Source organism: Mustela lutreola, chromosome 6 (assembly GCF_030435805.1).
Source record: "Mustela lutreola isolate mMusLut2 chromosome 6, mMusLut2.pri, whole genome shotgun sequence".
In the NCBI taxonomy this organism is placed as follows: Eukaryota; Metazoa; Chordata; class Mammalia; order Carnivora; family Mustelidae; genus Mustela; species Mustela lutreola.
This window is the reverse complement of record NC_081295.1, coordinates 105,052,932-105,077,415: the sequence shown is the minus strand read 5'-3', so window position 1 is coordinate 105,077,415 and position 24,484 is coordinate 105,052,932. Positions and strand designations below refer to the sequence as shown.

General features: G+C 35.9%; 1 protein-coding gene across 6 annotated transcripts in view; it reads left to right on the top strand.

Annotated features, from left to right (window-relative positions):
• Nucleotides 1-24,484, top strand: part of KHDRBS2 (KH RNA binding domain containing, signal transduction associated 2) — a 636,352-nt gene that overhangs the window by 561,205 nt on the left and 50,663 nt on the right. For 4 of the 6 annotated variants that reach the window (XR_009354769.1, XR_009354770.1, XR_009354771.1 and 1 more), the window contains exon 8: nt 10,792-10,850. The exons of the other annotated variants lie outside the window; for them this stretch is intronic. Coding sequence is in view for 1 of the 4 variants with exons in the window: in XM_059178343.1 (XP_059034326.1) it covers nt 10,792-10,850 (59 nt within the window). In the remaining 3 variants the exon portion in view is untranslated. The remainder of the gene's footprint in view (nt 1-10,791; nt 10,851-24,484) is intronic. 6 annotated transcript variants of the gene reach the window in all.

Sequence of the window (24,484 nt, the reverse complement as noted above, 5' to 3'; positions counted from 1 at the left end):
TTTTTTAGAAAACAGAGTACCAAGGACACAGCTCAGCAGCAACCTTTAAATTGACATTGACCACTAATTAAAATTCTGTGAGAATAGTTATAAACAGTCACAAATCTACTTGGCAGGATTGTCAGGCAGCTTAGAAACTATTCACAAAGAAATTATGTAGTATTTTAAAACTACTCATTCATTTACTCAACAAGCATTCATTGAATGTTACTATTCTGTACCTACGTATTCAAAGCAAATAAGGCAGAGCCTGGATATCTATTTAATCACAATTAATGCAGTTTCGTGTGTGTGTGTGTTGTTGTTGTTGTTTTGTTTTTGGGTTTTTGCTTTGTTTTTTTACAAAACATGATCCTGGACTTCTGTATAAGAATCACCTGCAAATGAAATAGATCTTGGGGCCCCTGCTGAGGACAGCTGATTTAGAATCTGAAGAGTGGGGGCTCAGGAATCTGTATGTTTGGTACAGAATCCTTCTGATCTTATGCACATTAGCTACTGAGAGCACTGTGCTAAAGGAAGAGACAGATTTTAAAGAACATTCTGGAACAATCACAGCTGATCTACATGAAAATGTCCACAAGGTCTTACAGAGGGCAAGTGAGAACAGGTAACATCTTAACTGGTAACACTTTAATAAGAAGTCAACTGCTGAGCTGGATCCCAAAAGGACAGTGGATACCTTCTTAGGTGAAGAAGTGGAGGAAGTCCATTTAAACAGAAGGATGCCATGGTTGGAGGCATGGGACCATGAATGGAGACATGAAGTGGGAGACTCCACTTCATGGAGTCATGAATTGTATACACTCCATGTATGTTGGAGTGTGGGGTTTGGTAATTACAATGTGATAGAAAAGGGATTTTACGGCATACTAAAGAATTAGCATTCACTCTCTCGGGACGCCTGGGTGGCTCAGTGGGTTAAGCCACTGCCTTCGGCTCAGGTCATGATCCCAGCGTCCTGGGATCGAGTCCCACATCGGGCTCCTTGCTTGGCAGGGAGCCTGCTTCTCCCTCTGCCTCTGTCTGCCATTCTGTCCGCCTGTGCTCACTCTCTCTCCCTCTCTCTCTGACAAATTAAAAAAAAAAAAAAAAAAAAAAGAATTAGCATTCACAGTCAGGATTAGAGAAAAGAGAAACATGAAAATACACAATTACAATTCAGTTCATAGCATGCCACTATGGTGGTATACAGAGACACAGCCTCACCTGATTTAAGTTATATTTTGAGAGTTTTTGGAAGAATGTGGCTTTGTTTCCTCACATAAAAAAAATTATCAAAACAGAATCAGTTATTAATTCATATATTCTTTACCCATACTTTGTTTTATTTATTTAAATTTCCAAAGTCTGGTGCATGAAAGCAATACTTTAATAAGTAAAACCTTCTTCTGGAACATTATACAACAGAGGTGAGATTCCATTTATGTTTGAGTGGGGAAGAACAAAAATCAGCATTAACACACAGCCATAGTGCAGCTTGCACCAATGAATTCAGTCTCAAAGTCAACTAGATTAGAGTATTGAAATAATTAGAAATTATGCTGATGTTTATAGCACTAAAATCTTACTGATACTCATAAATTATGATCCAGCCAAAAAGATAATGTGTATACAGTTGGAATTATGTCATTTCAAACTAGGGTTCAGTAGCTTCTGTGTACTTAAACCAAGAGCATGTAACAGTTCATTTAATAATGTCATGTATCACGGAGCCTAATTAATCAGTCAGTTGAAGGTCTTATTTATAGAAAATAATTGCTATGTTCTAATGATAATTCCATGAAATAAAAGAGAAGATTAATGTTTTTGTTATAAAATTGCTCACCCTTCACTTATGTAATAAAGGGTCAAAGTAAGCAAAAAAATACAAGCCGAATTGGAAACAAATAATTAAAGGGTGTCTATAAAAAGAGGCCATTTTCAGACATGTATGTGCAGTGTTGAATCTAGATCAGCAAAAATATATTTAATGAATTTCTCTCTCATTTGGAACATAAGCTTGCACTCCTACAACACCTATTTTCTATACAGTAGATCATTGCAAAGCTGATCATAATTCTATACTAGATGTCTTATATAGATCATCTGCCTTGATCATTAACCTATGAGCAGAACAAATATGTCACTCCCCTCAAGAATAATCAGCCTGTTTTTCATCCTGTGGACATTAAATTCCATCAGCTGAAACTTAAGAGGGCATGTATGGTTATTTCCTGTTTCAGAGTATTTCAAGAAGATGGAATCTCCTTCAGCATTGCAACCATTATGAATATGAAAAAGAAAATCTTTATGTCTATGACTTTATTGATTGGACAATTACCCATTATTAATATTTAACAAGTGCCTGCTATGTACTAGGCAATTATCATGGGGCTGTCACAGGTTTTCTCATTAATACTTGAGGTAAATATTATCATTTCCATATTAAAGGTGAAGAAATTGAAGTTCAGAGAGATTAAATGATTTGTCCAAGATGACACACTCTATAAAAATGGAAAATAGCGATTTTCAATGTTAAGTTCAAATACTTCTCTTTCTATATTCTGTGTTATCATTTTTAGAAGAAATCCTTGTTTTCCTCCAAATGGATTAGGGAATGGACTGTGAGCTTTTTCTGACTCAAAATGAGCTACCTTTGAGTGAGAGACTTATATCTTTTACTTCTCAAAACAAATTGGCCAAGATAACTGCAGATGGCTATTATGTTATCTCTCTCCATCCATCCATCCATGTTTAATGTAGTTTACTAGTTATTTTTGGAAGACACAAATTTATATTCTATTTATACTAGTATATATTTACACTATATATTCTGTGTATACGCAAAACAGCTGCCTATAACACAATGCTATTGACTGAACAGAATGAATGAATGAAGAAATGAATGAATGAATGAATTTCTAAAATATTTTAAAACTATTGATCCAATCTTGATGGAATTCCAAAGATACTTTAAAAATATATATGTATCTAAAGCATTGATCTTTTCCCTTGTTAGAACTCTGAAAACTGTTGATATTAGAGCAGGGAAAAGGGTGTTTGCATTTTAGTTGAACAGGTACACATAAAAAGGAATGTATTTCATGTAATATTTTTGAGCACACACACACACAGAATGATCAACATATTTCAAATTTTAAAATATTTTAGGGTCACCTGGGTGGCTTAGTTGGTTAAGCATCTGACTCTTGATCCCAGTCAGGTCTTGATCTCAGGATCATCAGTTCAAGCCCTGTATTGGGCTCCATGCTGAACATGGAGCTTAGTTTAAAATATATATTTATGACATATATAGTTTTAAGAGAATTTTATTTCTTTAATATTTGTTTTGATTATTTATGTATTAGTAATGTATAAGTTTGTCTCATATGGTTTCTTTTTACACAAGTTTTTATTTACTAATGAATGCAATGATAGTGATTTCCCAACAAAGCAAATGATCCTATACGTGAGCACTAATTTCTAGTATCAGAAAGATTAGCTTGTATGTTTTAATTCTCCAGTTTCCTTCAGAATAAAGTCCAATTTCTAAATGGAAAAATTCTTGAATGGAAAATGAAATGTATAAGATATGAACACATAATGGTGCTTAAGTAATGTAAGCTATACCTTTTTCATATTTAAATCTATTAATCCCAATGTTATTGCTATTTGTGATTTTAATCTCCAAGCATGAAATTAAGAATTTTAAACTATGCATAGAAGGATTCACTCATGATTAGCAGTTATAGTATATGTTTTCTTTCCTATGTTTTTTCCTTATGACTTGATATATCATAATTGAGTTTTATATTTACCTATTCTAATAATAATTCAGAGTATTTCATTTCTAAACCCTTGAAATTAATTGGTAGCAGCCCAGTTAATATTATGAGTCTTCATTTCTAACTACTGTAGTATTAATCACGACAATGGATTCAGAGACCACCAGTCATTTGTGCAATTTAGTAATAAAATTCAAGTACATTTGGTTGCTTTTCAAAATGTACCAGTATGCTGTGATCATAATCTACTTGCTAGGTTTACAAGTTGCTTTGTAAGTAGCACTTTCATGGAACTTTATGAAATTTAACAGAAGGCTTTGATCACCATGTAAGTGGATATAAAAATAAGGAACTACCAATTTGCAATTTGAGGATGGGAGCTGGGCTGAAAACTTACCTTTACTTGACAAATATTTCTGGAACTACAGCATAAACGCACCATAACTTATCTCAGCGTAAATGCTTAGGAGAGCAAATTTAAAGAGAGTTTACTTGCATGCTAAAAATAGTTGGAGGAGCATGATCTCAGGGTAATGAGATCCAGCCCCATGTCCGGCTCTATGCTGGGTATAGAGACTGCTTAAGATTCTCTCTATCCCTCTGCCCTTTGCCGCCCTGCTCACACGCTCATCCTAAAAAATTGGAAGTTATAAAATAATAATTCCTATTAATACATTAATCAAGTCCTTTATCCCTTTTTCTAAAATATTAGTTTGTAGTTTTTACTTTTCTTCAATTGAGAAAATAATGAATGAAGCTTTAGTTAAAATTCATCTTCATCTAGTTGTACAGCTTCATAGACACAAACCTTCAGTCTACTCAAGCGTCAAAAAGAAGTTGAGATGAAAGACCACACAGCATAAACTAAGTGCAGCCCGAACTCACGAATGCGGGCGCTTTCATCTTCGGACGACCACAATAAACCGTGGTGTATTCTTAAAATGCTTAATTACCTCTCGTGATTTTTTTTAAAGATTCTATTTATTTATTTGACAGAGATTACACGCAGACAGAGAGGCAGGAAGGGGCGTGGGGAAACAGACTCCCCGCTGAGCAGAGCACAGGATGTGGGGCTCCATCCCAGGACCCTGGGATCATGACCTGAGCTGAAGGCAGAGTCTTTAACCCACTGAGCCACCCAGGTGCCCCTCTCTGGTGATTTTTATGTCTTACCAAAAGATCAGGCAAAAATTAAACAAAGTGTGGATCTTTTATTAAGTGCATCCTCTATTTTTCCCTCACTTGTACCAGTCTGGTTTGGTTACTTGAACAACCCTTATACAGCAGTGTTCTCATTTATATTATGGCCAGTGTCTGTCTTTGTAACAACTGAAGGTCCAAGTATTTCCTTGACAAGCTTGGTTAGTCTCAGTGAGTCCCAGTTAGGCAGCTCCACCATCCGTGTGGCTTCTCCTGCCACAGGGCCATGAACACCAACTGCTAGATTGTGAAGCCCTAGAGAAACTAAGGGTTGTTACGTAACAGGTGCTGGGGAAACAGCTAGATTATGGTGATGATATTATTTGGTTTCCTGGACTCCACTTTTCATCCTAACTTTTTCTGTTGTGTTCACTGCTGTTTCATTAGTTGTCTGAGGGAATCGCTATTGGTCTGTTTGGGATAAAATACTCTTCTATCCATCAAAAAAGAACTGGAATTTTCCATCTCTGATTTTTTTCTATTTTTACAAATGACCATTAATAAATTAATCAGATATTTCCCTGCCTCCTTTTACTCCGCTTATGTATATGTTATTTTTCCCAAATATTTATTAATGCCTATGGGTCTTGATATCAAAAAGCCAAAATTTGTGGAGAATTTTACTAACAACTAGATATTGTTTAATGAGTCATTGCAGCTAACATGATTTTATATATATGTGCCAGTTCTTAGGAAAATTTCATCTGCTATAACCACCAGAGTAATTAAGTTCCAAATCACCAATAATTATCATTTTAATTAACACTTCCACAATTGTCACAATGTATTTAGATACCTTGATAGCTATATATTTTCTAAATATAAATAGAAGAATCACAGTGAACCAAAAATTAAATAACCAGGTTGTGTTTATACTAAATTTATTTGTCTGCTTTTACTCACATTATTACACAACAGAAAAATGAAACTAATGTAATGAAACAGTAGCTTTCTGAAATAATGGCATGAAAAGCTTAGAGCCAACACTACAGTTTACTTTCTCTAGCCAAATCATATATGTTTTAAGTTGAAAAATAATGTAACAATATATTAAAATCACAGATGAACTGTCAGTTACACTACTTTTAAACTTTTAATCTGAATTTCATTCATATCAGAAAATAAACGTGTTTCATTTTTCACTGCTCCCATTGCTGTCAATATAAATAGACATCCCTTCTGAAGCATATACAAAGTTTTATAAAGATTTTTATAGCAAAATGTTCTAAATTATTCATGTTCAAACACAATCATGTCTTCTTGAATTCTTTTGCTCAATCACTTATTCATTCAACAAATATTTACTGGATGTCTGTTCATTTTTAAGGTTTGCTTTAATTGCCAACTATATTATCGGTTATAGCTTATTAGTAAAGAGATCCACAATTCAGTGGCCCAAATAAGAGAAAAGTTTATGTCCCTCACACATAATAAAAATGGGTAAGTAGGTGGGTTCTGCTCCATGACACCATTTAGGGATCTAGGCTAGTGGAATGCTATCTTATTTTAGACTGCTGTCACAGAATATCATACATGGTGTGGCTTATAAAACAAAGACTTATTTCCTGCAATCCTGGAGGCTGGAAGTCCGAGGTCAGAGTACCAGCATGGCTGGATTCTGATGAGAAGTCTCTTACAGATTGCAGACCTCCATCCTCTTGTATCTGCACATGGTAGTAAGAGAACAAGAGAGCTCTCTGGTGTCCCCTTTTTAAGGGCACTAATCTTATTCATAAGGGTTCCACACAGTCATGATCTAATTACTTCCTAAAGTCCCCACCTCCTAATACAATAACATGGGGGTTAAGATTTCGACGTATAAATCTGGGGAGACAAAAAGATTTAGTTCACCACACCATCACTGGCTCTAATCATTCACACTTCCAGTCAGTTACATAAAGGTTGAAAAGAAGTAGAGGACAAAGGACTTTACTTTTATGCAAATCATTAAAAAATTTTTACATATCATTCTGTACCTGCCCACCTTCCAATATAAGGGAGACTTATAAGGGAGTCTAGGAAATGTAGTCCTGAAGTGGTCAGTCTCTCTTACGGAAGAAAAGACAAATGGATTTCGGAGGGGAACAACTAGAAGTCTTCTATGTCCAGCCCTCTAGTCTTACAAATACGAGTGAATACCCTTCTTCTCATTAAAACAAAGATGCCTACTTTCTACCCAACAGAAGAAATCCAAGTTCAATTCCAATTACTGCAACCGCTGAAAATCCAGGATCTCTGGGAAATATACAGACTTAACTATTAGGTCCTGATTCTTTGAAGTCTGGCAACCTGTAAATGACAAAGAGATTAACGTTCCTGCTCTCAACTTTCTTCCCCAATATAAAGTGTCGGTAAAGGAACAGAATCATCACAATAGAAAATTCTGTTGGGAAACACTGATGGTCCATAGACAATAAAAATGATAAAATCTTGACAAGCTAAGACACCTAAACAACAACATTGAAATAATATTTTCGTTAGTGCATCTGGCAGCCTTGGTTTTCTTTTATGGAGGTTGTACTAGATTTCCTAGAAGGTTCTTCTTTATCCTAATTGATAAGTGGTCTTATCCATAGCCACACCTGAATTGAGCCAAATATAGCATGTCCTTTTTAGGGAATTCAAATTTTATGGCATGCTTCCTGATTGTACATGTTCAGGGAAGTGAGGATTGTTTTAGGGATCATATATGAGAGTAAAATCTAATGGGATGAGATGAGGGCATTTTTGAGCAGCATTCATTATCTCCTCCTATTGGAATACAGGAACAGCTGACTTCTCTAAACCTGTTAAGCCCCAAATTTCTGAACATTCTCTCATTTTAAATTACAGAATTGACACATAAATCAGGCAGAGATCATTTCTCTTAGCAAAAGTTCTATTCACTTTTGTTTCTCCTGGAAAAATGGCCCATTCTTCTTTAAGTTCATGACTTTTGTAAACCTTTCTAAAGGCAGCAGGATTCTGAACAACTGAGCTTTGTTCAGCTTTTTTCCTGTAGTCAAAATATACGCAGACCTGCAGTCTACTGCTCCAAGTTTTTACAGGCAATGGCGTAACAAAGCTTATTTGCTCTCTACCTGGCTGTATTTTTTTCCTTGCACTCTCCACCCTACCTCTAAGATTATGCCCAATATTGGGGGATTTTAATGGCATTTCTACACTTCTATGTACTCCTTTCTTTGTTAGACTCAACTGTTGTAACAGAAAGAGTCAAGTTCAATGGCTCAAACAAGATTAAAAAAAAAAAAATTTCTCCCAACAATCCCTGAGATCGGCAGTGGTTTACAGTAAATCTACCCCAACGGGAACATTTAGAGACAAAAGCTCCTCCCATGTCGCAGACCACCACTTCCTAAGGCAGTCTTTCTTTGCGTGGTAGCTGCTAGATCATCACTTGGACTGCATGCTGAGCAGGTGAGAGTGCACAGGTCCAAGATGAAGAGGTTGTCATAAAACTGGAAGTAACCCTCACATCTGTGCACCTTCCATGTTTCCTGGCTTAGTCACAGGGCACATCTAGTTGTAAGCATAGCTGAGGAATGTATTCATTCACCATTCAGCTTTTTGTCCATGCAACGTGTTTTCCTATGGAAGAAGTGAGAAGTCATATTTAGATGAGCAAAGGTATGGACTCTGGCAGAGTCCGCTATGATTATCATCTATTATTTTGCATCACCCATTATTTTACAAATGTCTTATATGTCCTACTTTCTCCTTTTCAGAGTAGCTGAAAGTTAAAACTCCTTCTTGGTGTGTATGTACCATTGATGACCCATAATAATTAGAGTTCTTTTCTCATGGTCTCTCTCACTATTTTCTTCTTCCTGTTGCTTATCTTCATCAATTAAAATTAAAATTGAAATACAGTGAGACACATAGTTGCACCACTAGATAGTGGAGCTAGTGGTCTTTATACAGCATGCTGGGAAACGTAAGCACGGGTTTTCAGGGGAAAATTATTGATTGGGACGAAGGGAGAGAGAAGCTGCTGTCGATGTCTTCATTTTCTCTTCATCCCTCTAAATGGGAACGAGGCTTCTTAAATCACATTCTCATGACTGCCATTTCTTGATCACCTGGGAATTAATGTAACACCTCTCAGGAATTTGCTACATATTAATGAGGGTTCTCAATTAGGTTATATCACTTCTATTAAGCGAAGGATGCGTAAGAAGGGATAAACATCCAGCCGATAGTCAATGACCTTAGACTTATACAGTCCCAGAGATGGGAAGAAAAACATATTGCCATGCTTTTTTCCTAGACAGTTTGTGTATAAACATTCTGGGCAATGAGGTTTAGGTTCAGTAGCCTTCTTCTTTTATTTTTTCTCACTATTTTACACTAAAAATTGAATTAATGCATTATGAGTTGCCTCCCAGAAAGATAAAGAGGGCCAAACTTCTCTTTATTTCTCTTTTTCACCTCTAATACATAGACCTGTATTATCTGTTTTGCTTCTTTTTCCTTACTGTCAGTGAAATCTGAATTGTTTAATATAATGAGACCTATGGGATTTCCCTGAGGGATAATGACAACCACAGAATTTTAGGCTTTTGTGTCTTTCTTTCAACCTAACCCTTTGGTATCTGTGGCTTACCCTCAGTCCTTATACAATTTAGTATTTGATATTAAGCCATTTTTCTCACCACACTTTATATAATTAAGAGAAATTAGTAATCTTGACATAACTTACAAATTTATTATGTATATAATATAAATCAGAAATTAAGATTCAAGCTGTAGATGTAAAATGAAGGAGCTTATTTGCAGGAAAAATACAGGGTCTCATAAATTATCAATGTGAGTATATTAATATAAGTAGCTACTGTTTATTCTGAGGACATCTCAGAAGCAAGTGGAATGGTCCCAGGAGCAGGAAGTGGTCAACGGTGTTAAACGGTGCTAATGTAAACCAAGGACCACCTCTCCACCACTAGATTTGAAATGTCAAGGTACTGACAAGAGCTACGTTATTGGAGACAACAGATTGGTTGGACTGTCTTCAAAAACATATGTATAAAAGGAGAGGCAGCGAAAAGAATAAGCACTCGTCTCTTTTCAAGAAATTTTACCAGAAAGGGGCAGAGTAAGGGGTAGTCATATCCCTGTGTGGGGAAGTGAGGGTTGAGAGAGGACTTTTGGGGGATGAAATGCATGAATGCTAATAAGAATGGTGCCTTAAAGGGGAAAACGGTGCAGGACAGAGTGATGAGATCCGTAGTGAGGGAAGACTTGAAGCAACTTGAGTAAGATATGGAGGAAGGACACCTTCTTGTCAGTTATTGAAACAGGGAAGCATCTAGTAAAATATTAAAGATAAATCACTTATCTATTTGAGAAGGGCATGGACAGGCTGTGGAAGGGCTAGAGGGGCGTATAAATATAATTTCAGTGTTAGGAAGTGAAGATGAAGGGGATGCATATTTCTTAGGGTAACAGGGTTAAGAGCCATACACAACTGGGCAAATTGTCATCTTCTATAGCACTTTTTCTTGGAAATAGATCTTTATAACTTCCCTCTTGACAAATTTTTAAGTATTATACTTGTGTTTTAAGCAAAATTTGATTTATAAAATTGGAGGTTAGAGATAAAGAAGTTCTGAGGTGCCATGAGAAAATCATAGCACTCTTTGACAATAACCTGTATTTTTCTTCCTGAATTTTTTTTTCTTTTTTTTTTTTTTAGGATTGTGTTTGATACCTAGAAGGTTCTCAGGATATTACTTTAGCACACATTTTGCTTTCAAATTCCATATGAGTTTCTGGGTTGATTCCTCCTGATTACAGTAGCATTGATTGCTGTCTAAATCTGTTGCAGTGTCCCTGAATACTATGACTACGGTCATGGAGTAAGTGAGGATGCCTATGACAGCTACGGTAAGACCTTTTCTTTACTAAATCTGTGAAATCAGAACATCCATCAGTCACTGACAACTCAGAAATTACTTCTTTCTACCCCCAGTTTTTACAGAAGTCCAGGCTAAACTGATTTATGTAATTCCAGGGTGAGGTCTGACATACAAGAGCCAGTACCAGAAACCTGGACAGATCAATTTTGATCGAAATTTCAAAAGCAATTAATCAAAATCATAGATCATTTTTAACAGCAACAGTGAGCATTTTGAACAGTGTCTTATATGTTCCACTGTGTCCACTGTCTGACTCATTGATTTGCCAACAATGCTGTGTCTTTCCTGCTGTCACAAAGATCATTGAGGAGTAATATAGTCAAAATTTTCAAAACATTTAAGGGCTGAAACTGCAGCTTTCAGGTTATTTTCTTGTAGCTCTTAGAAGTGCCGTATAACACTTGGCATAAGTATTAATAGTCAAAAACCATAAGAGACTCTTAACGTCACAAAACAAACTGAGGGTTGCTGGGGGGAGGGGGTTTGGGAGAAGGGGGTGGGATTATGGACATTGGGGAGGGTATGTGCTATGGTGAGTGCTGTGAAGTGTGTAAACCTGGCGATTCACAGACCTGTACCCCTGGGGCTAATAATAGATTATATGTTTATAAAAATTAAAAAAATTTAAAAAAAAGAATAGTCAAGTAGCATGTCAGTCTATAAAATTAATTTCAAAAATACACTCTTTAATTAAAATACTACTTAATATTAATTTTAATTCGATTCAATAAGATGTATTGAGTATCCATGACATAACCCTATAGCATATCACTTTTGAAAGGTAGTCTCTTGCTCCTTAAAATACATATGCAATGTCACTGCTTGTCCATCTTGAAAAAGGACACTGATTTAAATGTTTTGGGCCCCAATTTTTATTGAAGTAATACCAAAGCCACTCCGTTCCTCTTTATGGGGAGCAGTAGAAGACATCACGAATGCTGTCTCTGGGTCCGCGGCTCCACGGTATGCAGGTGCGGCGCTATGCAGGTGCGGCGCTATGCAGGTGCGGGCGCCTCCTGAGGGTGAAGGAAAGGTCCAGACCTCGGGAGGAAAGGAGGAAGTGCGCCCTCCTTGAAACTAGTTACCTAACTGACTCGCTTCTCCGGGTGGAGTATCACGAGGCCAAGCTCAGAAACAGGAGTAGACAAAATAGACAAATAACCCGTTCCCACGGTGACTGCCATCCATAAGCTGCTTACTTACATATATCTTCTCATTTATCTTTTATGATAAATTGAACTATTAACTGTTTTAACTCCATTTTGTAACGAGGAAACTAAACAACAGCGGTTAAGTCAATATGAGGGTACAGCTGTGGGACGCAGCTTCTGTTTTTAGAGTCTCATCGGTGTTTGGAATGCGATTAGTTGCTGCTACCACACACAAAGCGCCTACCTATTAGGGCTCCATACTAAGCAATTTATAATGAGGATTAGGGATGATGGAAATAATCCTCATTAAGCACTCTGTGTATATCTACATAATCGAATCCCCACCAGAATCATACAAGGTACACGCTCATATCGTCATCGGAGCTTCACAAATAAGGAGCTGAGGCTCAGAGCTGGAAGTAACCTGCCTGAGTTAAACAATTCACAAAGGACAGCAAGAATGTGAATTCAAGCGTGTCTGATTTTGTTGTTGGGAGTGGGGGCAGAGTTCAGTGGACCTAGCAAGAAAGAACAGGATCTGGTACTTAAAACCTAAGTTTATTCTAAAGGAAGGATGTTGAGCTTGGTGAGATTTCTCTGAATCCTGCCAGCTGCTCTCCCACTAATCTAAGGGGATGAAGGTCTTCAAGAGTATTTTACAGGAAAAAATAAAGAATTAACCCAAAATGAGCACTAGGCTCACTCTCTCTCAGACTCCAGCTTCTCCAGCACCAATCAAATGAACATAATTTCCCTGCTGTGAGAGACGGGGATATTCTCCAAAATAATGGAAACGTATTTTCAGAAGTTATTTCACAGAAAAAATAAGCGATGGACAAGTTCGCACAGGTCTGCCTTAGTTGCTGCAGCATTCCCTTAGTTCAAAGGCGCAATGAGTAAGACTGCATTGTTGCAAGGATATTCCTAATTAAATAGGAATCAAGAGGTGCCTCGGTGGCTCAGTAGGTTAAGCATCTGACTTCAGCTCAGGTCATGATCTCAGGGTCCTGGGTGGAGCCCTGAATTGGGTTCCCTGCTTCTCCCTCTGCCCCTCCCCCTGTTCTCTCTCTCTCTCTCTTTCTCAAATAAATAAATGCAATTAAAAAAAAAAAAGAAATAGGAATGAAGCCACATGCCTTGTATGACTACTTAGGATGACAAGTAAATAAAACACAACATGGGCCTTTCTTTAATTTATTCAACTGTGTGCATATAGGTATTTATAGGCTATGGAATATGGAATATGATGGCATACATAATAGACATGTTCCCTCCCCGGTTCCTACTGTCTGTTGTTGAGAAACCTATGGCTACATATTAAAAAAAAAAAGACCTGTGCCAGATTATAAGCCATGTGATAGAAGAGAAGGTCAGAGAACATTACTCATGTAACAAATATTTATTTAATGGCTAATATGTGCAAGCTATTATACTCAATCCTGGAGATACTGTGGTGAACAACCTCTTGAAACTCCCATTACTCTTTATAAATCACTTTATAAAAATTGGGATTTTTATTTGCAAAATACGGTCATTGCTTTTTACACTTGCCACAATTTGAGGAAAAATCACCGCCATGAGCTTTACTTTATGGAATTACATGTACTAAAATCAATGGATAATATCTGACAGTGTAGCTCATAGTAAGAGATGAGTTTTCTGTTTCTAAGTATTTTTTAAAAGTTATTGCCATATAAGGTAATAGAGAAAAGTGTGTGAATGTAAACTATTATCTTTTCGGATCTTTTAACGGACATCCTGGGACCATGGTCAGGAGGGTGGGGTCCACCTCTCTGATCTATATGGGTCTTACATGATTCTATCTTGTTTCTTTGATTCTTCTCCTGCAGCAAAGTGTATAGACAAACAACAACCCCTTTTATTTTAAAAGCTGCACCTGCCTATAAGCACAAGATTTCCTTCTGGGTCAAATTACAATTTACCAATAAGTACTTCTCAACATCCAGAAAGAGTTGACAAATTATTTTTAATAAGTAATGAGGAAAATGTCTGGTCAGAGAAAAAAAGATATTAAGTAGGAATTTTTAAATAATAACTTCTTTTATTTTACCTATTTTACTAACTATAAGCTGCTTACTTACATATATCTTCTCATTTATCTTTTATGATAAATTGTCAGCCAAATTGGCCATATTCTTATTGTGGAAAGATTAGATACATGTACGTGGCTAAAAATAGATTGGTCTTTAGGGTCATGATCTTTTCTTTGGCCATTCAGATCTGTTGCCATTTTTTGACATTATTGAGCAAGCATCAATTCAAGAATGCACTTCACATTCAAGGTGTTTTTATTCTTTATTTGAAAATATTGATATGTCAACACTCTATGCGTTCTAATTTAGGAGGCCCTTCTTGATTTTCCTGTCAGAAGGATAATTGTTCAGGACAGAATTTATTAAGTCATTCTATTGGGGTCAGAATGATATTCCAGGGGCTGAAGCAAGGAAATCTAACTAATGTGTTGCAAGATTTTTTTCATGGTGTAGATCTCAAAGGAAATGATATGTGTGCAGCACAATGGGTTGAGAAAGAAGCTGCTCATGAGGCAGGATTTCAACAGCCCAAGGTCACCCCACTGCCCCAGAGCCCTCTCAGCTCACTATGAATCATCTGTGGTACACATTTGACCATAAAATAGGGACCAGAGACTCTGAACAAAGGCAACTATGTTTTGAATGATGCATATGTGAAATAGTTTTTAGAATATTTTTTTGACACAGTGTTTCAAAATCAAAGCAGATACATAGTTCTGATTCACCTAAAAAAATTTTTTTTTCTTAGGCTAAAAATAGTACACATCTACTATAGAAAATTTGTTTTGCAAAAAAAGGAATTTAAATCATCCTTAATTATGCTATTATATGTATTCATTCTTTACTTTTTGTTATATATTTTGCCAATTTTTTAATCCATCATGTACACGTTTTATTTTAAAAGAGAACACAATGTAGACTGCTTTATAAAAATTCCTTTAAGATTTTCCTATCACTAAGTAAAGGTTTTCTTTTTCAGCTCTTAATCATTACAATTGACAAATGCAGAATTTAATATATTTTTCACATGTGCTATCAGAATTAACCACTAATATGATCAGTTGAAAAGGGATACTCCTTTTGTATAACCAAGAAATAACAACAATACTTGCAGTCAATCCACATAGTAATGAGATTTAAATTTTAAGAATTCTCATCCTCTCGTATATCTACAGACAATAGAAAAAGGGCCAAGTCAAAAGCTGAGAAACAGTGAGTGCCCAGCATCATCATCTTGAAATCTAATTAACAAATTAATATGCATTGTATACACTCAGATATTGGTATCAGGTTATTATGTGGAGGCAGCTTGAAGTACAGGCTTCATGCTGATAGGTTGCTCATCCTATCCTATGCAAAAGGACAGATGATGAAATTTAAATGTGCATGTGGAGCAGTTATTTGGGGACTTACTCATCTCAAATACAGATGGATTTTTTTCATTAATTTTCCATACCTCACATAGTAGCTAATGTATTAACTAGCATCCACTTATAGCTTACCTTTAAAGAACCGTTGTACAACCTTTCAAATCAGTAACATTTAAACCTTGCATCTCCACTTATTCATTCATTTCCATTCTAAATCAATAATTCCTCTCTTACATTTTGGTTGTATCCTGGGCGCAGATACTAAGTCTCAGTGGGATGACTATATTATTTTTTAAAACAAATAGCCCCAATCCTCAGTTTCCTGGCCACAACCCAGATTTGGACAGTAAGTGAAGAGTGTTACAATAAGTTGCCTCTCCTGCTCCAGTTGGTGGAAAGAACTGTGGGGCTAACAGGTATCGGGAAAAGGAAGAAGGAATGCTCTTCAGGATAATCGGGTCTCGCGTTTGAAAGACTCATGGATGGACTCTTTCTTTTAGGATTCCTTTAGAAATGGTTTGAAATAAACCACCAGAAGTAAAAATCCAGTCATTCAGTGTGATTCCTCACTCTGAATCTTCACACATTGTGTTTTGTGTTTCACTAGATTAAAATTGTATTTGTCTCTTTCAGGCCCATAAGTCATGTTGAAGTGACAGATAATGTTGACCTCAATGAAAATCCTGCATCCTTTTGGTTGTAATCACAATTGGATTATTCAAGATATTTCCATACAATTTGATATTAAGGATTAAACTGTTCTTTCTTGAAGCATTATAAATATAAAATTTTAAACATTAAATCCTTTATATAGATGCTAGTACTAAAATACAACATAAATAATTTATATTCAATACTTAATGTATTAATATTTATTAAATACTTCATTGATCTTTAATTTTATTAAGATTTAAATTTTATGTTTCTGATAACTTGAATTTATTTTTGGAACACAAATATTGGACTCACAGAAATCCAAATCAGTTTCTTCATTTTAAAAATATTTCTTAATTTATCAGAGTCATTATAATTGTTTTGGGTAAATCTAAATAGCTCATAATTCAATAAGCGTGCATTTTAAATATAGTTCCTAGATCAGCTTGGCTAAGCAATACTTCACATAGGAAACACCCTCTGAATTCTCTCTGAGACTGACAGCTAAGAATGGACGGCAATATTCTCTTCTCAGAGAAAAGAACTGTTTATTAAAATGTATTTAATGTACGAACTGAAGAGCTAATTACGCATCCATTCTTTAGTGGCATTTAAGATGACAGCTGTGTGGAAGCAAGGAGGATAATATTAATACACTGTCTTGAAATGAATGAAAGCAAAAAGAATTTTGTCCCATATTCCAGGGCATTTGAGTGCTTCACTTCAAGACGATTGCAAAACACAAAGCTCATTTTGTTTTCAGAGGCAGGAATGATTATTATCCCAGTATGAAAATAAGCCCTGCATTGATTAATCTGTGAAAACAGCAAAAAGAAAAGAAAGCTAACTGACAGTCATGCCATCCATGTGATTCAAGAACAAATTCTGTCTATTTTTAATAGTATGTAGAAATATCAATTTGAGGAAATTGATTTTAATAAATGAAGGTAATCTTAACATGGGAAAGAATTTACCAGACATTTAAAAAACTCATGTATCCTAGGACTTATTTTTATTTTTCCTAGAACTTATTAATATTAAAGTTGTTACATGATAGGCTATTGAGAAAAATATCACTATGATTTATTCTATTTAACTTTTAATACAGATTTTTAAACTTTATTTTTAAAGTTATTAGATTTAAATTATTAGACTTTATTAGTCCTTTCTTTTGAAGGGCTAATGAAATGGTGCTTCTAAAGTATTTTAAAATTCACTTTTTAAATAAAGAATTTATTTATTTATTTGAGAGGGAGAAAGCACAAGTGAGGGGGAGAGACAGAAAGAGAAGCAGACTCCCCGCTGAGGAGGGAGCTCCTTGCAGGACTTGATTTCAGGACCCAGAGATCAGGACCTGAACTGAAGGCAGATGCTTAACCAGCCGAGCCACCCAGGTGCCACTAAAACTCACTTGTAAAATTAACTTAAGGCATAGTTAACTTTTTGGACTTTCCTAATTCAGAGGTTGCAGTGAGATGGATATCTAATTCAACCAGTCTGGATAATAAATGTAGATTATGTTGTCTAGACAGACAATCAAAAGATCAGTGTCTTGCTACTCTATCTCTTCCAGTGTAACAGATGTATTAAAGTTTCCATTCAGTTTTAGGCAAAACTGGAACTTGCTTTACAATATTTCAGATCAGAGATTGTTAACCTTAATGACACATTTTAGAGCCACTTAGTTAATCTTGAAAGAAATATTAATGTCCTGTTACCACCCAAGATCAGCTTCATCACAGTCTTTGGAGATGAGAACTGGAGGCATCAGTTGAATAGCTTTCTAGGTGGTTGTTCTGTAAGCTAAAGTTGAGAACAAGTTTTAGATACATATCTGGGAGTATATGAAAAGTGGCCTGTGATTTTAATATGAATGATCAAAACTGTGCCAAGCACCTGCATTCTTAAAGGCACCACACAGAGTTCTGCAAAGGCTATCTTTTGGAACACTGGGTACTTTATAAACAAATGTTATTGTAAGACCTGGCATTTTAAATTCATTTTTTTAAAAAACTGTAAGTTTACATAATGGAAAATAGGATTTTTTCCCCTTTTTGAACAATTGTGTGCTGAACATTTAAATCTCAAGTTTGACTTTCTAAAATTCACCCAACAGAGAGTTCACAAAAAATTACAGCTCACATGCACCTATCATTTCTCTTGTTTAGGCAATAAAACAAGCCATAGGAAAGTCCTTTTATCACTTTCTTTTCTGCTGAGTTAATGGTGCAATCATTTTAACTGATGGGGAGGGAAGAGTTCAGTGATTTACTGTCAGAATCTTGGGGTGTACAGATCATGTACAAAAAAGTAAATTCAGTATAATGATTTATATTTAGAATATACAAAAATGAGCTGTTTTTAAAACACAAAGTACAGAAAAAAAAAAAACAGAATATAAAATATAAAGCCAGAAAAACATTTTCTTGGCTACCTGGAAATAGACTAGGTAAGAAAAAATATATCCTGAAGGCATACAACCTTAGGGGGTCTTTATAAAATTTCCACAGTTCGGGTAGATTTTTATTTCTATTAATAGAGAGCATGAATTTTTAAAAGACAAAGATACATCGTTCTGAAATAAATGTGCAACATATTTATCAAATATGTCATAATTTATTGAATGATCCAATGGGAACTGATATATATGGATTGCTGGAAAAAAATGCCAGTTGAAAATGTAATTATGATTACTGATGACTAATATCAGTGTCTTTTTATAGATTACCTAGCTCTGCTGGTAACAAGATAGGCTGGGGGAGGGGGAGGATGGATCTAGAATACTTAGGTCAGTCTCTCTGGAGCCTGGCAACTGTGTAGGAACATTCCAGGAGACGTCCCCTCAGGATCAGGAGAGTGCAGCAGCAGGCGACAGCTCCCCTGGAAGCTGTTGGCATTTGAAAATTCTACCAGGATTTTGTCCAGTCATGGGCAAAAGAGCTAATTTCAGGCTGATAAGAAGGATGGGAGAGCGAACAGACTAGGGTGAGTGCCCAGAGTTCGCCTAAATGTTGCAAGTCAGGGCTACAACTCTCCACAAAACTGCCCTCACTTCACACTCCAGTCACAAATTTGGAAGACTCTAGGCCATCCTTTCTTCTGACCAGCTGGCTACAACTTTGGAGTTCCCACTACCCACTCTGGTTTAATAACTTGCCAGAATGACTCACATAACTAAGGAAATGGCTCTAACTTAATAATTACTTATTAGAGCAAAAGGAAAGAATGCAGAATTAGGCAGAGACAGATACATAGAGCAAGGTCTGGGAGAGCCCCAAACATGAAGCTCTCAAAATCTTCAGGGTGGCACTATCCTCCTGGCGTACTGATGTGTAACCAAATCCAAGGTGTTGCCAAGCTCATGCAAACCTCAGTGCCCAGAGTTTTTATTACAGCTTCTTTATGCAGCATGAACGACTGAATCATTTCCATCTCCAGACTCCTTTCTCTCTTCTCCAGATTGGGCTGGTATCATGTGGTTAATGCCCAAACCTTCTAATCTCCTGGTTGGCCTCTCAGGCATGACCAGGCCCCATCCTGAGTTGTCTCGTTGGCATGAGCTACCAGGTGTGGTCAGAGGAGCCCATCATGAATAACAAAACTTTCCCATTACTCCAGGAAATGCCTGGAGTTTAGAGGTTACTTCACAGTAACTGGGGACAAAGGGTAGCCCAAATTTTTATTACACAGAGGCTGAGGTAAGAGTGCCTACTCGGGAAAGCCAGCAGAGACATGTTGAGGCAAAAAGCACAAGAGTCAGAGCCAGTCAAACAGCCAGGTTAACATTTTGCTACACTTAAAACCTGGTTTTCTGTAACTCCTATAACTTGGTGTTGGTCTAAGAATACACTCTGGGCTCATTTCTGGTCTCAAGTACAGAAATGACAGGTGTGGGGTGGAGTAAGGCAATCAAATTGCTACAAATTCAGTCTCTTCGTCTATGAAGCTACGTCACCATGCCTACCTCCTTCACTGACTTGAAGGCATTATTGGAATTCTTAGAGAAGAGAATTATAAAATATCATTTTATATCATCATTCTTATTCTTCCATTTTTCTCATAAAGTCCACATGTATATTTTAAAAAGTCTATAGCTGAATTCTGCAGGTTTTTGATTGACTCCAGATTTTATTTGACAATTGTAGAAGAATTTTTTCAATTCAAGTCAGAAAACCTCTTATATTGTGTTCAGTTATCATTCACCATTTTTTCCCTATACCTTCCATTTTGGAAATCCTTTCTCTAACTAGATTCTTTATCTCCTTTTTACTTAGACAAGATCTTAACTCTAAAGTAAGACGATAGAAACACATTTATTTTAAAATATTGAGAACCACTGGCCTTTATTATTCTATAGGTGTAAGATATTACTCAGTAGAGTCAAGAATAAAATATAAGGTTAAATTTTAGTTATGTGTATAATAGGTGATAATTAGAAATGAAATGGTACAGAGTCATTATTAAATATGAATGTGTAAAATGTGTAAGGTAGGGGCTAAAACAGAGTAGACAATATAAAAATAGTACCACCTGCAAGGTATGGGTAATATACTAATCACAGCATATTTGAATTACAGTGATTCTTCCTCACATTGCCAATCATGGTAGCTGCATCTTGGAATACAGAAGCTAGTAAAAATCACTCGTTGCAAGCTAAACTATTTGGCATGCAATTCATGTAATTCTCAAGTTTGTTGGTCATTTAAAAAAAAATCTTCCTGGAGCTCACAATAGAAATAGCAATAATTCCAATAACTTAAGCTTAGCCACACAAGATAAAATTGTGAAATCGTGTAATGATTTGGAAATTAGGTATATAAATGATGTAAATTTGGAGATACTAAACAAGAGTATGTATAAGAATGGAGAAAGGTTAAGAAAAATGGCCCTAGAATTTTCATACCTAGACTGAAAAATAGAAACTGGAAGATGATTTAATTCTCAGGTTATAAAACCCAGCCATGGCTACAGACCCACATTTTATGAAGGTGAATTAAAGTTAATAGAGAGATGTCAAGTATTAACTAGTTAAGCCACAGATGTACTTCAGAATTTTACCCTCAAAAGTTTCTACAGCTTTCCTCATTATAGGTGACTCATATATTTATTGAATTGTCTTCCTGAATTTACCCATGAATATTTTCAATATGGAACACATTTTAAACAGTCATATTTGTTTCTTATGTCAACAAATGCACTTTGGAGTCAGTTGTTATTTATCTGTTTCATGGTCCAGGCAGCCAATGGGAAATACCTACTTTTGAAAACCTCTTCAGGACTTAACCTAAGAACTTCTTCAAAGACTAAAATGAATCTCACTGGTTTTCAGGAAGATGTTGGTATTTAGGACAAGTTCCCCAGGAGCCAAGAGAAGCTCTTAAGAAGTCCCAAAAGACCCAGCTCATCTCTGGCTTTTGGGATCACTACCAGAAGTCATCATTATCTTTCTTAAGATGAATCAAAATAAATGATCCAAAAAACTAATCCATAAACTAATCCATAAGCTAGTTAAGGAAAATGTAAGCTTCTCTTCAATATATCAAGAAAAATGAAATCATTCACTTGCCAAAATATAACAGGTATCTAAAATTTGGATCTTTTGTACTTGAAACCTTTAAGTGGTTTGTTCTACTGATTTCTTCTACTAACGGGTCCATTTCCATGCAAAAACAGAGGACCTTCCTTTTGAGAAAAAGATTTTAAAATCTGAACTATACTAACACTCCTCTTATTCCAAGACCTAAGAAATTTTTTTCAACGAGTATTGTAGAATACTTGTGCTTCAGATGATCACCAAAGTCATCAATTCTAAAATGAAGGTAGGGGTCAGATCATGTTAGGCTCTGGGTGGAATTTCTTACTAAGGAATTTGGACTTGAGCTTGAGTGTGCTACCAGAGCAACTGAACAGACCTAATCAACCGTATTTAGAAAAGTCCCTCTGGCTAGAAGCTGGAGTAGAGTAGTATACACACACACATACACAAACACACAAACTAGGGAATACATACATGTTTATATACATATATATGTATATACACACAGATACACATATTTTATAATGTATATAACATACATATTACAGCATATAAATATTTGATATACAATCATGGGAAGTCACACACACACACAAAAGAACTGGGTAGTCTGGGCAAAGATGAGAATGGCTTGCCATGGAATAGGGTTGGTGATGGATGGAAAGAAATAATGAGTTAAATACACATTAAGGAAGAAAAAGCAAAGCTTAATGACTGGTTAGAGTGACTGGGCAAAGGTGAGAGGAAGCCGAGGGTTTTAGATGAGTAACGATGCAGTTTCTATGTAGTAGCTTCAGTCTCTGCAATAGGAAACTTGGGAAGAGCATTAAGTAATATGGAGAAAAAGATGAGTTTAGTTTTGGAAAAAGTTAACTTTGAAACACCTGAGGAGATGCCCCACAGGCAGCTAGATGCACGTCAGAAGCTGAGAATGGTCTGTGACAATTAAAATTTGCCATCAGCATGTAGATGAAGAAACTTGCCACTTGCCAAAGAAGTCTTTCAGTAAAAAAAAGAGGAAGAACCAGAATTCAAATGCAAGCCTAGCTACAAGACCCCTGGGAGTCCTATTTGAAGTGAAGAGATCCGAGGGAGGGCTGTGGCTTCTTCAATGGGTACAAAATGAAGATGTAAAATATTTAAATTGAATTAATGCATTCAATAAATAATTACAAGTTCTGCCATGTGCATCACAAAATTCTAGAGTTGAGAAAAGCATGCTTAGAAAGGCCTAGTCCTCTGTTATTCTCTAGATGGATTATTCCAAGTGTTACTTTTTTCTAACAGGGAATATCTAATTAAAAATTTGAAGCAGTGACAAAAGCTGTAAGTGCTTTCCAGAAGGTGACTGAATTTCCTGAAAGCATAACTGTGGTGAACTCAAAGTTAACTCTTCTTGGAACAGAATTCACTAGGTTCATCTGTGGAAACAGATGCTGGTCATCCATATTTCCCCTTCAGTACTATAATGTTTTATCCTGTGTATCTTAAAACAATAAACTCTGCAATTACAACATAGTGGCAATACAAACTGTGTAGATAAAATTGTTGAACCATTAGGTTTCGATATCCCATTAATATTTTTAAATGTTCAGAACAGAGCAGACGATCTTTCTTTCTACCTTAGATGAACGAACACGTACATTTGCACCTTAACAAATTCAGTTCAAGCAGCCCACACTCTTGTTAACAAAATTAAAGCTACATTCTCACTCATTTAGCTAATTAACTGTTGTTGGAATCACCAGTTATTATATAATTCAAGGGAATTAGAATAAATGAAGTCTTATTTTCCAGGCAAGAAAAGAAAAAAGAGAGTGGGAGTCAGGATCTTCTTTCAGATGAAGGGAGTGATGGAAAATGGTAAGACAATTACAGATAAAAATTTTGGGTCTTCTGGGGCACCCGGGTGGCTCAGTTGGTTGAGAAAAGACTCTTGATTTTGGCTCAGATCATGATCTCAAGGTTGTGAGACAGAGCCCTGCATAGGGCTCCGTGCTCAGTGGGGAGTCTGCTTGAAAGTCTCCCTTTCTGCCCCTCCTCACCTTCTAAAAGAAATAAATAAATATATATATTTTTAATTCTCAGTCTTCCAAATTCTGAGCTATAATTGTCTTATCTTTAAAAGGAAGATGACATTGGTACCTATCTTGCAGGAAAATTTTAAGTATTTGCTAATAACAGCATTGTGTTTGACCCTTGGAAGATGTGATAAGAATATTGATTCTCAGAAAAGATGGTTCTCATATAAGATGAGAATCTTATTTTCTTAATAGGATAGGTATTTAAAAATTAAATAAAGAAAACAGACATTGTCATCGTGAGTTACAACAACAGAACACCTAACCTAACCTATTCTCTTTGGGAACAAATAACAATAAAACAACATAGAAGTATTGAAGGGTGTTTTTAAATAGAATGCTATTCCTTAGAGAGAAATCAGAAATTTAACCGAGACCAGCAAACAGAGCGGATGAGAGTCAGGTGAATTCTAATCAACCTTGTAAATGCTCTTATATGAGACACTACTTGTTTGTAATAATAGAGCTTAAATTGCGCTTCCTGCTTTAGTTGTGGTTTCTGCATATTGGCTTACAGTATACCAAAAATAAATAGCATGAGTTCTCCCTTTTTGTTGTGGTAAATTAAAAAACAATTTTTTAGACTCTTTTTCAGATCTCAGATATATAAACAACTAGCTGTGTAGGTCTCGCAAATTGGACATAAGAGCTGTGCCCTCAGTCATCCGCATGACATCCTATATCCTTTCAGAACTGATTCCTAAAATGAATGTACTCTGAAGGTGGCATTCTAAACCTACTTCTGGAAAAATAAAA